Raw genomic sequence first — 17,225 nt, forward strand, 5'->3', positions numbered from 1 at the left:
GCCAGATATGAAAATGCAACAAACCCATGCATGCGACACATCAAACCACGGCATTTTCGATAACCTGATGAGCGGTAAGCAGAAAAATTATCTCTGACCATTTCTGAACCTTTAATGTTCCGGAACCGGTTCCGGACATCCCGCCGGAAGTGGCCAAGTATAAAAGTGAAACAAACACATGCATGCGACACATCTAACCACGGCATTTTCGGTAACCTGATGAGCGGTAAGCAGGAAAATTGTCTTTGATCATATCTGAACCGGTTGTGTTCCGGAACCGGTTCCGGACATCCCGCCAGAAGTGGCCAAATAAAGAAGTGAAACAAACTCATGCATGCGACACATCAAACCACGGAATTTTCAATAATCTGATGAGCGGTAAGCAGGAAAATAGTCTCAGACCATATCTGAACCGGTAATGTTCCGGAACCGGTTCCAGACATCCCGCCGGAAGTGGCCAAATATTAAAGTGGAACAAACCCATGCATGCGACACATCAAACCACGGCATTTTCGATAATCTGATGAACGGTAAGCAGGAAAATTGTCTCAGACCATATCTGAACTGGTAGTGTTCCGGAACCGGTTTCGAACGTCCCGCCGGAAGTGGCCAAATATAAAAGTGAATCAAACCCATGCATGCGACACATCGAACCACGGAATTTTCGATAATCTAATGAGCGGTAAGCAGGAAAATAGTTTCAGACTATATCTGAACCGGTAGTGTTCCGGAACCGGTTCTGTGTGTCTCGCCGGAAGAGGCCAAGTATAAAAGTGATTCAAACTCATGCATGCGACACATCAAACCACGGAATTTTCGATAACCTGATGAACAATAAGCAGGAAAATAGTCTCAGACCATATCTGAACCGGTAATGTTCCGGAACCGGATCCAAGTATCCTGCCGAAATGGTCAAATCTTAAAGTGAACCAAACCCATACATGCGTCACATCAAAGAGCGGCTTTTTCGATTACCTAATGAACGGCCAGCAAATATTTCGGAATCGGTTTTGAGTGGCCGGAAGTGGCCATTTGTAAAAATGATCCAAATCCAGGCATGTGACACATCAAATCGTAGCTTTTACGATAACCTGATGAATGGTTAGCAAGAAAGTAGCCTTAGATCACATTAGAAACAACTGGTAGTGTTCCAAAACTGGTTCCGAGTGTTCCGCCAGAATTGTCATACTATGCATGCGACACATCATTTTGCAGCGTTTTTGGTAACCGGATGAACAGTTAACAAGAAAATAGTGTCAGACCATATTTGGTACAACCGGTAGTTACCCGGAACTGGATCCGGGTAGTAAAATGTAAATTTTTACCTAACCCATGGATGTGGTACCATCAGTGGGGGTGTCATTGGGCCAAAATTGTATAGTCCTTCCTTTTATAAGTCGTTACAACAATATTTTAGCTCTAAATTAACTTTAAATTTCGTATACTCGTTCATATAGGTATAACTCAGGACTAGTGTAGATATAAATGCTCTTAAATTTTTTTGACGATGTTGTAGCTTAATTAAAATTGGCCCAATTTAACCCCTTCTAGGGGGTGACATTTATCCAAACATTAAAAATCAACCAAAATTGTTCAATTTCACAAAATATTGATGGCTTATCAAAAATATTGAATATATTGATACTTACGCACAACTGATTAGTGTTAAATCCGTTTAAGATAGCTTCACAGACAAATAAACGTGAAAATTTAACCACATTGATTGTCATCTATCAACGATGCAATAGAAATCATCCGTTGTCACTTAAATATATTATACTAGCATCCTCAATAAAAGATAGAAGTATTCTTCATCAAATGCTAAAATTATTTAGGTACGTAAGCTTGTGCGTGCCTTTGGATTTTGACTAAATCTTACAATAATCTCTGAAACTTTTCGCAGAATTGGGCATAAAATTCTATGAACGATGTATGGAGCACTTTTACCTTGTAGTTTTATCTGAAAGTTTGACGAACAGTGTAAGGGTCGCACACGCTTAGCAAAAGAAAAGAATTCTTTTAAATTTTTTCCAAGGAATTCCCCAGAAAGTCACGAACAAATCAGTGGGTCGGATTCAGAGGCACGTTCTCCTCATTTGGGAAATTTGTGCCATTTAGAAATTGTTAAAACGTACCTACATGAGCCTACATTCCTCCAGAATTGCTCCAGAGATTGTTCTGAGGATTACCTCAAAAATTCTGCCAAAAATATCTCCAAGAACTCTCTCAAAGGAATCTTCCGCGAGTTTACTACTACAAATACTTCTACTAATACTACAAATACCTTGATATTAACTCAGAAAGCTTCCATGAAAACCGTGTTAATCTCTTTCACAATCCCTATAGGAATACTTTTAGAGATTTCACTATAAGTTCATTCAAAAGTGCTCCTAGGGATTCTTTCCAAGGGCCTCTCCAAAAATTTCTGCAAAAAAAAAAATCCTTTAAGAATTTCCGGGGGAACTCGAAAGTAAAAGTTTAAAAACCGGAACCGATCCTACCCAACGAATATTAATGCTGCACAACAGCTTAATAAACCGCTCTAAAGCTTGATTTTAAAAATTTTGGCTGAATAAGCTGTTATTATCATTGTTACTTGGGTAGAGACATTACTGAAAGGAATTTCTGAAAAAATCGTTGAGAGAATCACTGAAAGTATCCTTCAACCCCTTCGGGACGACTTTTTTCACTAACCTCGCCGCTGTAGAACGCGCCAGTGACCCAACCGTCCTGAAATGGTTAAAGGACTTATAGAGGCATTTTTTGAAAGTATTTCCGTAGATATTCAAGAGAGAATTCCTGGAAGGGCTTTTGAATAAACTCCTGAAGGGTTTCTTGAAATCATCCCTGCAGGAATTATTTCAATAATCTTCAGAAAACCGTCATTTGGGTGTCATTGGGCCAAAGCGGGCTGCCATTGGGCCACTATTCCGCACGTTTAGAATACAACGAGAATGAATATTTTGAGCTACACTACTAGAAAACATAATTATAAGATACTTGGCATTCCCCGTCAGATTCTCTGACCTCTGTTGAATCCGTAAGATCGATGGACCAATGTGACCCTCTAGGCCCAATGTCACCCCGAACGGCGATATATATTGAAAGTATTGCTGTAAGAATATTCTTTCGGGAGTTCTCTGAAGAATTCCTTGGAAAGTCCTGCAAGATTATTAACAATAATTTTGGCAAAATCTCCTGCAAAAATCTTGCAGAAATCTGTGAAGAATGTGTGTGATAAGCAAAGCCCGTGACTATCCCGCCGAGGACCTGGGGTCGAATCATACTACCGACAAACTCACAAAATGTGAGTTCATCCGTTAGATGGGAAGAAAAGCCCTGGGTTCCAAGATGAAGAAGCTTAGGGATAAACATCTCGTCAACACTAAAATGGAGAAGAAGTCAAATTCTTCGATAAACTATTGAAATAAATTAAAAAGTTGTTGAAAGAAATCAATTATTCCAAAAAGAATGATTAAAGGATCATTGAAAGAGTTATTGACGTACCGTCGTGCGGGGCTTTTTTATAAGGTACACCGGGGCAAGTTGAAACGGGTGGGGCAAGATGAAACAGCGGGTTAACAAGATGTTATCCAATGATGGTAAACAGCTTGAATGCCATAACACATGGTTTTTGATTCAAACAGTCTTATGAAGAACGAAAAATTTACAAATTGTATTGAAATCAATTTCAAAACTTCGCGTTTCATCTTGCCCCACCCGTTTCAACTTGCCCCGGTGTACCTTACACTTTTTCATGGTTTTTCAACTTCAAGACGTTATAACTCCCAGACTAGTGAATGAATTACCGCAATTTTTATACACAATAATCATGAGTATGTATGTAGGATGTATGCAAAATTTGAGCTAAATCCATCAATAAACAAAAAAGGTGTTCATACACCAATCGGACACATCTCATATAGAACCGGATGGGGGCTTCTTTGGACATTTTTATCTATAACAAAACTGCATTTCAAATTGCAGGGTTATTTAGAAAACAACGTTGTAGCAATACTGTAGTATACTGTATCATACATAATTTCAATAAAAATATGCGTTTGAAGATGGTTCTGTGCTACCTTTGGTATTATGAGCAGCGTGATATTCCTATATAGATAGTCTGAAAAAAGGGACCACCAATCCTTTATTTGGGTGAAACGGTCTTTTATAACGTATAACGATACAAATATTTGATTGTATATGCTACGTTGATACATTTTGAATGAATTGATCAACCCTTTGAATTTTATGAACTGTAAAAACAATGCATACAAACGAAATGTTCTGATACGTTATGTATATTTTATTGGTTTATTCGATGTTTTTTCGCGTACTGACAAGCAATAAACGGTCTGTTTGAAAAATAATTTCAACCAAATGAAGGGTAAACTATTGCTTCATAATAGTCCCTAAGACATCAAACAGATTTGAACCATATTTTGAATTCAAAAAATCCATATTCAAAAGTGTCCAAAGTAGCCCCGCATTTCAAAAGTAGCCCCGCACGACGGTATATTTGGAAAAAACATCAGCAAGTTTTCTAGACTAATCCCAAAATGATTCCTTGAAAAAATCTTGTATATTTCCTTGAGAAATCCATGAAAAAATGCCTGATGTACTCCTTATGTTAACTCTTGAGAGAATTCTTGTAAAAATTACCAGGCGAATTCTCAAAAGAATTATGGAATTTCAAAGGGTAGCAATTTTTAGTGGAGTTAATTGAAAAGCTTCTAAGCTTGTCCTTGGGGGCTGTCCATTAATTTCATTAGGGTTTATGGGGGAGCGAGGGGTTTGAAAAATCTTACGCGAAAAACAATTTTTTTGGGTTCTAATACAAAAAATCTTACAAGGGCGGGAGGGGTGTCGAAAAATCGCTAAAATTCCCTTACGTTATTAATGGACAGCCCCTTGAAAGGTTTTCTGGAGAAGTCCTTAGAAGAATTCTTGAAGAAATCATTGGGAAAATTCTTTGGGAATCATTGGACGATTAACAGAAGCAAGCATAGAAGGAGACAACTTCTGACTTACTATTTAAAACAATTCCGAAAGACTTGTTAAAAAAATACTAGAGGAGTCCTTAGTTAACATAATTTCTGGACCAATCTTCGAAAACACATCCGAACATTTGATCGAAAGAATGACAATAAATTAGAAGACTATCCGCAGAAATTCTTTGGAAGAATCCATGGTAGATTTTCTTGACGTGTCCTGGCAAAAATCCTAAAAACGTTCTTTCAATAATTATCAGTGAAATTCTTATAACAATTCGTGGAAGGAGTTCTTGGAATATTATCAGAACAAATCACTAAAAGAGTTCCCGACTCATGAAATAAAGGACCTCCTTCATACAATTGAAAAAGAAAAAACGGCAGCAAGAACACCTAGATGAATCCCCAAAGGAACCCTGTAAGAAACGTATGAGGAGATTTTTTCAGTAACATTTATACGATTTCCACAATACATACTTTGATATATTCTCGAATTTGATAAGAAATTCTTTCAAAGATCTAAATCTTTAAAAATGGAGGATTTTTCCCGGGATGATTTCCTTAAAGGTTCCATGAAAAACCCCGTCAGAAATCCTTGCTGGAATATCAGGAGAAATCCCTGGAAAAATCGCAAGGAGTTTGTTTTAGAGAATTCAGTAGAAATCCCTGAAGGATACCCGGAATGAATCCCTGAAGAAATTTCAGAAGTAATCTAAGAAGTAATCCCGAGAGGAGTCCAGATAGAAATGTATGATTAAAACACTGGAGTAATACCTGTAAGAATGCCAGAAGAAAACCAGAGAATATCATTAAAGAGAATGCGAGAAGTATTGAATGAAGAATCCACAGCAGGTCTTATGAATAAATCTTGGGAGGAGTTCCTGAAGAAATCTATGGGAGAGGCCTGGGAGAAATCTCTGGAATATTCTCATAAAAATTCTCCTTGAAAATCCCGGAGAAATCCCTGGTAAAATCCGGGAAAACCCTCCTGTAGAAATCCCAGGATAAATACCGAAGAGAACTCCGAGAGTATTCTATAAAAATGCCTTTGAAGAAATCCAGGATAGGATGAGACCTCACATGAGTACCTTGAGGAGCTTCGTTAAGACGCTGTCCATAAACTACGCAGACTTTTTTGGGCCATCCCAGACGCTCCCTCCCCGTCGTAGACTTTTGTTCGAAATTAGCAATCATCATAGACTTTGGCGAGAGCCCTCTCCCCTTAAATTCTACGTACAGTCATAGCACAATCATGGGTCACCCACAATTATGGGTCAATTCCATTTGAATTGCATGGTGAACTGTCTGACAAAGTGACCAAAAATTGTGCAATGACTGTAGTTTATGGATAGGCCCAAATGAAAAATTAAAAGAATCCCACTGGGAATCCTAAATAAATTTCGGAATTAATAGGAAGAAGTTATGAGAGAAATGGTGGTAGGATCCAGGAAGAAAGCTCATAAGAATGCCTAAAAAAATGTTCGACACCTTTCTAAAAACATATCGGAAGTAGTCCCTAGAGAAATCTATGAAGGAAACCAGGGAGGAATAAATGAAGAAATTCCGGGAAGAATTATCAAAAGCAATCCCGGGGAGAATCTGCTCCAAAGGAATCCAAGAACATCCCAGAAGGAATCCCGAGAGGAATCAGTGTAGAAATCCGGGAAATCCCTGAAGGAAGCTCGGGAAACAAACCTACAGTAATCCCGAGGGAAATCAATAAAGGAGTCTCGCTAAGAGTCCCAGATGGAATGTTACGAAATATCCCTGAAGAATTCCCCGGGGAAATTACTAAAGGAGCATTCAGGAAAAGAATCCCGAGAAGAATCTTTAGAGAGATGTCTTGAGGAAACCCGATATAAAATACCAAAAAAAAAAACAGGAGTTATCAATGAATGAATTCTATCAGGCATGCCTATTGGATTCCTGAAATAAATATGTACCTAAGAAATTCATCATTTTTGGGTTGCATACCAAATTTTTTTTTTTTTTTTTTATATATTTTAGAGGTTTTAAACCTAGGTTCATTCGCCTCTTACACCAAAATATGACATTTTTCACAAATATCTCGAAAACTAGTGGAGATATCGCAATTTTTAGCACAAATTTGGCCTAAAGGGTTCTAGAATCACCGATTTAGTCTAGAAAATATTCAATTCAATTCAATTTATTGGAAAAAAGCATATATCCTAAGTGTACCTGCTTACGATCCCTAATGAATTACATTCTTTTAAAGGGTCGTTAGGTTGACCTAAGCTAAATCTAGTGTGCTCTTATACATTATGGTATGATATAATTATTAACATTATCTTTAATATAACTTTTCAAACATCTCTTGAATTCTAGGATTGAGTTTGAGTTTTTTATATATTCTGGAAGCTGATTGAATATGTTAGGTCCCATATTGATAAATCTTCGTCTTCCTACTTCACTTCTAAAACCGCTTTGTTGTAGCATATGAGCATATCTTGTTTGATGTTGATGTCGTGCGCCGCTGAATATCCAGTTGTGGTGTAGGTTGAAATTGTTAACGACTTTGAACATGGTTATTCCTATCTGGAACGTGAAGAGTCCCAACACTGGCAGAATGTTATTCTCTGTATTGTATAGCGTATTTGGTCGGCGTTAAGTCAGACCGGACCATCTGTTTTTCAATGATTTTTAGAAAATATCCCACAAGTACTTGGAATATCAAATCGAGCGCATTATTTTCTGAAAAACTGTAGTTCCTTTATGTAATGACCCATCTGCATCAAAGAAACGTCGAAAAGTTCAGAGTTATTGAATTGCTTCGCTTATCGTTACCTGCCCAAAAAATCGCGTAGTCCACTCTGACTTAACGCCGACCATTTGTAGGTTGCAGGAAAGGGAGATTATAGACAGCTTTCACACACCGATTTTGTTGCACTTGCATTTCTTTCAGGTACGTTTGGCAAGATGTACCCCATGCTGCTATACCGTATTGGTATCGACTATGAATGAAAGCATAGTACATTTTCAGGAGAACGTGTCGAGGAACGTAGGGTGCTAGTCTCCGCAGGATTCCGCATAAAGATGAGCAGCTTGCGACTGTTTCTCGGATATGAACATCCCATTTCAATCTGTTGTCAATCCAAACTCCTTGGTACTTAAATCTGTCTACTTCTTCGATAGTAGCTCCATTTATAACCAACCCCATTGTGGCGTCTAATGTCTCTCTTTTTCCAAACAGCATCATTTTGGTTTTCTGCAAATTCAGCGCCAAGAGATTGTTTTCGAGATACTGCATAATCAATTTTAGATCATGAGACATATCACGATATAATTCTGAGACAGTCTTGGCTTCGTATGAGATCGCCGTATCATCTGCAAAAAGCCTCAGTTGTCCTTTCAAGTTGAGTTTCGCTATGTCATTGACGTATATTAGAAACAACAGGGGTCCAATATTACTACCTTGTGGGACGCCACAATTAATAGTGGACGGTGCACTTTTGATCCCATCTATCACGACCTGTTGCCAACGATCCTTTAAATAGCTCCCCAAAAATTGATTGGCCACACCACGAATACCATAAGCTTCTAGTTTTTTCAGTAGGATTCGATGATTTATGGTATCGAAGGCTTTCGAAAGGTCAAGAAAAACGGCTGCAGCGGACATTTTCTTATCTACCGAACGGGAAATATCGTCGACCAGCTCAAGGACTGCTACTTCAGTTGATGAACCTTGTCTGAAACCAAACTGATGCTGGAACAGTACCGGTGGTATGCATGAAGTTATTGAGCCGGGAGCATAAAAGTTTCTCGAAGATTTTGTTAATAGAAGGTAGTACAGATATTGGTCTATAGTTTGTCGCTTTTTTGGGGTTGCCATTTTTGAAAACCGGATACACTAGAGCTTGCTTCAAACCGCTTGGATAAATGCCAAGAGAAATACTGTCGTTGAAACAGTCACACAAAATGCTGGAAAGTAGCACACTGTGCCTTTTCAGAGCCCCCACTGGAAAACCATCTATACCTGTGGCTTTCGAAGCATCCAGACCAGAAATAATATTTGAAACTTCTACTTGTGTAGTTGGTCGCAGGAACATCGATGTGTTGGATATCGTCATGGTGCCAAATTTGTTGATGTTTCCATCAGAAACGAGGGTGCTGGCGAGGTTATCTCCGATGGAAGAGAAGAAGGTATTGAAGATATCTCCAACACTGGCTGGAACATCCGTTTCCACTCCATTAGCTTCTAGAATCAGCTGCTTTTTCTTTCCCGACTTGTTGCCCATCAGTTCATTGATTTTACTCCATAGATATTTTGGATTATTTGAGGAAAACATTCGTTGATAATAAGCGGATTTTGCTCGACGTTTCGTATCTGCCAGCTTCTTGTTCGCATGAGCTAGAAGACGTTTTAGGTTTTCATTCATTCTATCTCTTTTCCATTTTTGAAACAGATTGTTTGATATCTTGCCCAGTTTCCAAACATCGAAGTTGAGCCATGGACAAACATTAGTTTTCGTCTTAACACGGACAGAGAAAGTAGACGAAAAAGACAGGATCAGTTGGGAATATCGATCTGTGATTAGCTGCAGACGATCCTGAGGTTGCAAGGAGCCGAAGTCGGTTGTTTGAAGAAACGATTGGAAGTTGGAGTTGACATGTCGGTAATTCACGATGGTTTTTGTTAGAATCCTATCCTCTTTTCTCATTTTCTTGTTGAACTTAGTTAAGACATAGCAATGATCGCTAAGACTGCAGTTGATCGTGTAGTTCGTAATGCGTTCAGACTTATCAGCTTGACAAACAACGTGATCGAGTATGTTGGAGCTGCTAGGGCGAGTTACATGCGTATTCGTCACAATCATATTGTAGGATGATAACATTTGCAAATACTGTTGAGCCATTCGACAATTTTCGTTGTTGATTGCTATGTTCATGTCACCCAGTATGAAGCATGGTTGTTTGGAATCCAGGGACGAAAGTATTAGCTCCATATGCGAAATAAACATGCTTATGTCATAACCTGGTGGACGATAGATACCGTAAACGGTAACACTAGGACTCGTCTGTATTTCTACTCCAACATGATGGTATCCATCATCCGTTGCATTAGCCTTCACCGAGAAGTTTAAACCATCTCGTACAAAAACTGCCACACCACCAGCTGAGTTACGACGACAAGAGTAAGTGCTTTGGTATCCAGGAATATTGTAGAAATTCGATCTGCTTTCCTTAATCCAGGTTTCCTCAACTACCAGAACATCGATCGTAACTTCCAAATTATGTAGGAAAATACAGAATGCGTCCAACTTTTCGAAGTTGTTCATTCCTCGGATATTAATTTGGAGCATATTGAAATCATCGCATGAGGCTATTTGGACATCAGAATTATTCAAACGGAGATTTTTAGCACGATTGATTTGTTCCATTTCGCTAATTTGTTCAATTTACGGCGAATAACAGGAAATATTACTTCCTGCACGATATGAGCCTATTCAAATCAGCTCGAGATTGAACTTTGATAAGCTTCGAGTTTTTAGACTGTTTGGCTAGTATAATGCCGTTTCGTCCAGGCCAGATGTATTGAAGATTCAACGAAACTTGCTTCTTTTTTAAGTCCCTGAGAATTTCCATTGACAACGGAGACAAATCATCTCTGATGTGGACCTTGTTGGACCAGCCACGAGGCCAACGAACGCCAGCGATCATTGATACGGTCAGCGAACCGAATTTCTTTTTCCTTGCAATTAAAGTTTCTTTGTCGTGGACATTTTTGAAGCAAACTCTTATTGGGTGATTTTCACCCTTCGAGACGGTCACTCTAGTACAGGAAACAATTGAGTTGCTATTTGTTTCAATGCCTAGAGTACGACAGGCTGCATCAAAAAGCGTTTCCGTGTTTTCGTTTGGAATACGTGGAATCCCCAAAAGTATTGCGTTGGCTGATAATTGTGCCCGTTGATGCAAGTCAAGATCAACTTCCTGCTTGTGAACTGCATCTGAAACAGTTGCAGCTTCAGTTGAAAGTATTGCCAAGGATTTTTTCAACTGTTCGTTTTCTACTTTTAGCTTTCCGATTTCAGCTTTGAGCTTGAATATCTCGTCATTGAAATCATCAAGCTTGTCCGACAAGAATTGTTGGCTTCGTTCGATTTTACCAATCAACTTATCTGCATGTTTAGACAGATAATCAGATATAAGTTCTGGCAGCTCTTCCATTTTCCAGCGAGACGTTGAGCTCCTAGTTCTAGTATCCTCTAAGAGATGGCGCTATACAGATAACAATCGACGTACAGTTGTCTCCGGTAGCGACAAAATGTCAGACGAGAATCTGTGACAGCAACGTTGACTATGTGGATGAGTATTACTTACACACGGATAGGGATGATCTTCATATGTAGTTGTGTTTACACGGTGAGCGATGATCGGATTCGATGCAACGTGCTCGTAATACGATCTCGAGTGTCCGCTTTCGTGGGTTACGTAGGATGACGTCAGCAGCAGCGAAAGACTTGGCGATGACGTCAGCAGCAGCGAAAGACTTGACAGTGAGCAGCTGATGGAGGGTGGGCAGGTGGTGGTGGGTGTTCGGTCGGTGACGGGCGAATGAAAACAACCAGCAAAAATCTCCGTTTATTGCAGCACTTTCACGATTACAGGACTGATGCTAACTTATGTCACTTATTTAGGCTGGATAGTGGTATGGCGGTATCAGAGCGCAGCGAGGATTTTTTATTAGGGCGGCAGTTCATTAGCAACAGCAACAGCAAGGCAAACATCAGCAGCAGCAACAAACAGCGCAGATTTGTTTACATTTGTATAGGCACTTGTGGTACGAAAATTTAATGATATGGCCGTTCGACTTTACAACAGCAGCAGCGGCAGCATATTTCATGGGTTTCTCTGGTGGTTCTACTCACGGAAACGCAGATATTTGATGCGGTGGGGCAGCAATGATCAGTCGGGATCTTTGAGCAGTAGATGGCAGAATTTTGGTGATGATTGTCACGAAGATATATGTTTGAAAATTAATTTTGAAATGTTTTTTGAAGGTTTGCTCTAGCAAAAATTTCATTTAGCCCCACCCTAACCCCTAATGTAATCTCGGGAATTATTCGTGATAGAACTCGGGAGCAGTTTCGAGGGAAATCGTTTAGAAGAATCTAAGGATGACTCAATGAAGTAATTCCGGAACTGATGGAAAATATCCCTGAAGGAATCCGGAATAAATTTATCAAAGATCTCGGGAGAAGCGCAATACCAGAAAAAAATCCGAGAGGAATCCTTGACAAAACCATGGAGGAATCCCTAAAGGAATCTCGATATTTGTCGGTATTGAAAAATACCCCTTAATGGTACAAATTTCCCAAAAGGAGGAGAACGACCTACTGATACCTGAAGGCATCCCTTCAGGTAGCAGAGGTAATCGTGGTCTCTAGTAAGCAACGCAGGCTACACTAATATTCCTTCTCTCCCTCTATAACCGTAAGGACGTGGCCAGCGCTGTTATTGAATTAGTTAAGTTTGGAAATTTTGAAGGTGCACATTAAGAACGGTAAGCTACTTTCAAGTTCCGTTTATTGGCTCCTTGTGCAATTTCAATTGCACAACGAATGGTACGGTCATCTATGCTCATACTCATTCTCAACACTATAAGAATTCGTGAAAATACTAGGAATATAATTACGCTTGACAAAAAATAAGAACAGACCGATAAAATAATGCGTGAATTTCAAAGCTCAATATAATTTTCAAGATTTAATACCTACCGCAAAATCATCCCGCTGCAGCTTCCGGTGGACAAACACCTTGCCGGTCCGATCGATTCGGAACATATCCTTAAAATCCTCCGTATCGCGCACCTCCTTCCCGTCCTTATCGACCGCAGTGATCGGTTCGGTCGCCGCATAATCCAACGCTTCGCTGGACGCCACATCCGGATCCAGTGCCACCAGCGTATGCACCAGGGTGCCCACCTCGGCGTCCTCGGAAATTTCCGCCCGCTGTGTGGTCGGCGTAAAATAGGGCGCCTTGTCGTTGCTATTGATGATACTGACCGTCAGGGTGGTCGTCCCCGAAAGGCTCGGCGTCCCCAAATCCGCCGCCACGATTTCCATCTGGTAGGTATTGCGCCGGTCGTAGTCCAGTTTGCGGGCGATGGTCACCACCCCGGTTCCGTTGTCGATGGCAAAGTCATCGAAGCTTCCCTGCTGGATGCGGTACCTGTGACAAGAGAGTAAAACCATCAGGGCAGGGACGGGACGTTAGTTATTTATTGTAATGGCATTAAACTCTCGCGCTAAACATGACTTTGGATCGAATTTATTGGAAGATACACCCTCATAAATTTTTATTTGTTCCAGCAGAGCACAGTACTTCGATACTATCTTCTCCACGGAGCGATGCGTTTCTTCAGTGCCCTGGAAACCTTCTGCCCTCGATTTACAATGGACGGCGTCGAAGACGACGACGAAACCAGCTTGGGATCGTTAATCCTTTTTAGTTGCGAGGACGGCATCCTACATGCCGCCGCCCGTAGGATGCGATGCGATGCGGCGATGGAGTACAAGTTGAGTGTTACAACAATATGGAAGACGGAAGCCACACTATTTCTATGGGGAGGCTCATAAATTTAGACCGGAATTTGATTAAATTTTAACGTGATTTACGCTTAAACCGTGAACACACAGGACGGATCTGCTCTTGGTTCAGAGGCAACTTTTAATCTTTAGTTTTTTACATGGAAGTTATCACCCTGTTACCCAGGTACCCTCCCAATTCACAGGCCAATTTTCATGACCATGCATCCCAAATAATTCGTAAACTCCACTCGTAACGATGATTGAAAATTTCATCCCAAACAAAAACGTGCCCCAATTGACACTTCATCGATGACACGACGAGGACCGTTGATTGCAGTAGTGCTAAAAATCATTCACCGTACAACACCTGCATCATCAAACGCCCTGCTGCTACTGCTGCTGCTAACATCCAACGTTCAACGCAGCAGTTGACACAACCGACGAGCTCCTAATATCGTTTGCAAAAATCATCCGAAATTGGATTTTTGCTTTTCAATTCTATCCTAGGTTCTCGATTATTTCCGGGAAAAAAGCTACACATCGTTTGCTCGCGAGTATCCTACCCAGACGACGGATGGAACGAACGGTAGCGTACCGTACGTTCGATGGCCGATACAACAGCACACGAACGCTAAAATAATCAAGTTATTCTAAAAATTTATTTTTATTGCCGACGACGACAACGGCGATGATGCTTGGGACTACCAGGGGAGTCAACTGGCAAAAACGTAAACATCGCAGAAAGGTTTAAGGGACGATGCGACACCTACCAACGACAGGATAGAGAAGCGCTATGTAGCATCAACACAACTTCCCATTGAACTGTTTGACTGAAGAGGAAAATCGGTGTCAAAAATGGATAGGGTTATACGCTCCTTGGAAGACAGGTTATCTGCATTTTCTGATTCCTCTGTCTTCTATGTCTTATCTGTATTTTCTGTATTTTCTGTCTTCTCTGTCTTCTCCATCTGCTCTGTCTGCTCTGTCTTTTCTGTCTTCTCTGTCTTCTCTGTTTTTAATTTCTTCTCTGTGTTCTCTGTCATCTGTGTCTCCTCTGTCTTTTCTGTTTTATTTGTCTTCTCTGTCTTTTTTGATTCCTATGTCTTCTTTATCGTATCTGTCTTCTGTGTCATCCCTGTCATTTCTGTCATCTTGTTTTTCTCTGTCTTCGATGATTTATCTGTCTTTTCTGCCTTCTCTGTTGTCTTTCAAAAATTCCTCCTTGAATTTCTCCTCTTCAGGGATTTCGTTGAAATTTCAGCTGAAATTCAGTTGGAATTCCTCCTGAAATTCCGCTGGAATTCCACTTGAAAATCCGTTGGAATTCCTCCTGGAATTCCGTTGGAATTCCTTCTAGAATCCATCTGGAATTCCGTTGGAATTCCTCCTGAATTCCGTTGGAATTCCATTGGAATTCCTCCTGGAATTCCTCCTGGAATTCCGTTGGAATTCCTCCTGGAATTCCGTTGGAATTCCCCCTGGAATTCCGCTGGAATTCCTCCTGGAATTCCGCTGAAATTCCTCCTGGAATTCCGCTGGAATTCCTCCTGGAATTCCGCTGGAATTCCTCCTGGAATTCCGCTGGAATTCCTCCTGGAATTCCGCTGGAATTCCTCCTGGAATTCCGCTGGAATTCCTCCTGGAATTCCGCTGGAATTCCTCCTGGAATTCCGCTGGAATTCCTCCTGGAATTCCGCTGGAATTTCTCCTGGAATTCCGCAGGAATTCCTACTGGAATTTCGCTGGAATTCCTCCTGGAATACCGCTGGAATTCCTCCTGGAATTTCGCTGGAATTCCTCCTGGAATTCCGCTGGAATTCCTCCGGAAATTCCGCAGGAATTCCTCCTGGAATTCCATTGAAATTCCTCCTGGAATTCCGCTGGAATTCCTCATGGAATTCCACTGGAATTCCTCATGGAATTCCGCTGGAATTCCTCATGGAATTCCGCTGGAATTCCTCCTGGAATTCCGCTGAAATTCCTCCTGGAATTCCGCTGGAATTCCTCCTGGAATTCCGCTGGAATTCCTCCTGGAATTCCGCTGGAATTCCTCCTGGAATTCCGCTGGAATTCCACCTGGATTCCGCTGGAATTCCTCCGGAAATTCCGCTGAAATTCCTCCTGGAATTCCATTGAAATTCCTCCTGGAATTCCGCTGGAATTCCTCATGGAATTCCGCTGGAATTCCTCATGGAATTCCGCTGGAATTCCTCCTGGAATTCCGCTGGAATTCCTCCTGGAATTCCGCTGAAATTTCTCCTGGAATTCCACTGGAATTCCTCCTGGAATTCCGCTGGAATTCCTCCTGGAATTCCGCTGGAATTCCTCCTGGAATTCCGCTGGAATTCCTCCTGGAATTCCGCTGAAATTCCTCCTGGAATTCCGCTGAAATTCCTCCGTTGGAATTCCTTCTAGAATTCCGTTGGAATTCCTTCTAGAATTCCGTTGGAATTCCTCCTGGAATTCCGTTGGAATTACGTTGGAAATCCTCCTGGAATTCCGTTGGAATTCCTCCTTGAATTCCGTTGGAATTCCTCCTGGAATTCCGTTGGAATTCCTCCTGGAATTCCGCTGGAATTCCTCCGGAAATTCCGCAGGAATTCCTCCGGAAATTCCGCAGGAATTCCTCCTGGAATTCCATTGAAATTCCTCCTGGAATTCCGCTGGAATTCCTCATGAAATTCCGCTGGAATTCCTCATGGAATTCCGCTGGAATTCCTCCTGGAATTCCGCTGAAATTCCTCCTGGAATTCCGCTGGAATTCCTCCTGGAATTCCGCTGGAATTCCTCCTGGAATTCCGCTGGAATTCCTCCTGGAATTCCGCTGGAATTCCTCCTGGAATTCCGCTGGAATTCCTCCTGGAATTCCGCTGGAATTCCTCCTGGAATTCCGCTGGAATTCCTCCTGGAATTCCGCTGGAATTCCACCTGGAATTCCGCTGGAATTCCACCTGGAATTCCGCTGGAATTCCTCCGGAAATTCCGCTGGAATTCCTCCTGGAATTCCATTGAAATTCCTCCTGGAATTCCATTGAAATTCCTCCTGGAATTCCAGCGGAATTCCTCCTGGAATTCCGTTGGAATTACGTTGGAAATCCTGCTGGAATTCCGTTGGAATTCCTCCTGGAATTCCGTTGGAATTCCTCCTGGAATTCCATTGGAATTCCTCCTGGAATTCCATTGGAATTCCTCCTGGAATTCCGTTGGAATTCCTCCTGGAATTCCGTTGGAATTCATTCCGTTGGAATTCCCCCTGGAATTCCGTTGGAATTCCCCCTGGAATTCCGTTGGAATTCCCAGTGGAATTCCGTTGGAATTCCCAGTGGAATTCCGTTGGAATTCCCAGTGGAATTCCGTTGGAATTCCCAGTGGAATTCCGTTGGAATTCCCAGTGGAATTCCGTTGGAATTCCCCCTGGAATTCCGTTGGAATTCCCCCTGGAATTCCGTTGGAATTCCCCCTGGAATTCCGTTGGAATTGCCCCTGGAATTCCGTTGGAATTGCCCCTGGAATTCCGTTGGAATTCCCCCTGGAATTCCGTTGGAATTCCCCCTGGAATTCCGTTGGAATTCCCCCTGGAATTCCGTTGGAATTCCCCCTGGAAGAGAAGACAGAGAAGACAGAGAAGACAGAGAAGACAGAGAAGACAGAGAAGACAGAGAAGACAGAGAAGACAGAGAAG

At 41.4% G+C, this 17,225-nt stretch overlaps 1 protein-coding gene across 3 annotated transcripts in view; it reads right to left on the reverse strand.

The window, feature by feature from the left end:
* The window catches only part of LOC109400937 (cadherin-87A), a 1,070,191-nt gene that overhangs the window by 173,911 nt on the left and 879,055 nt on the right, over positions 1-17,225 (reverse strand). For all 3 annotated transcript variants that reach the window (XM_062846776.1, XM_062846777.1, XM_062846778.1), the window contains one exon: positions 12,731-13,184. In XM_062846776.1, the coding sequence (XP_062702760.1) occupies positions 12,731-13,184 (454 nt within the window). The remainder of the gene's footprint in view (positions 1-12,730; positions 13,185-17,225) is intronic.

This window comes from Aedes albopictus, chromosome 1, assembly GCF_035046485.1.
Source record: "Aedes albopictus strain Foshan chromosome 1, AalbF5, whole genome shotgun sequence".
Taxonomy (NCBI): Eukaryota; Metazoa; Arthropoda; class Insecta; order Diptera; family Culicidae; genus Aedes; species Aedes albopictus.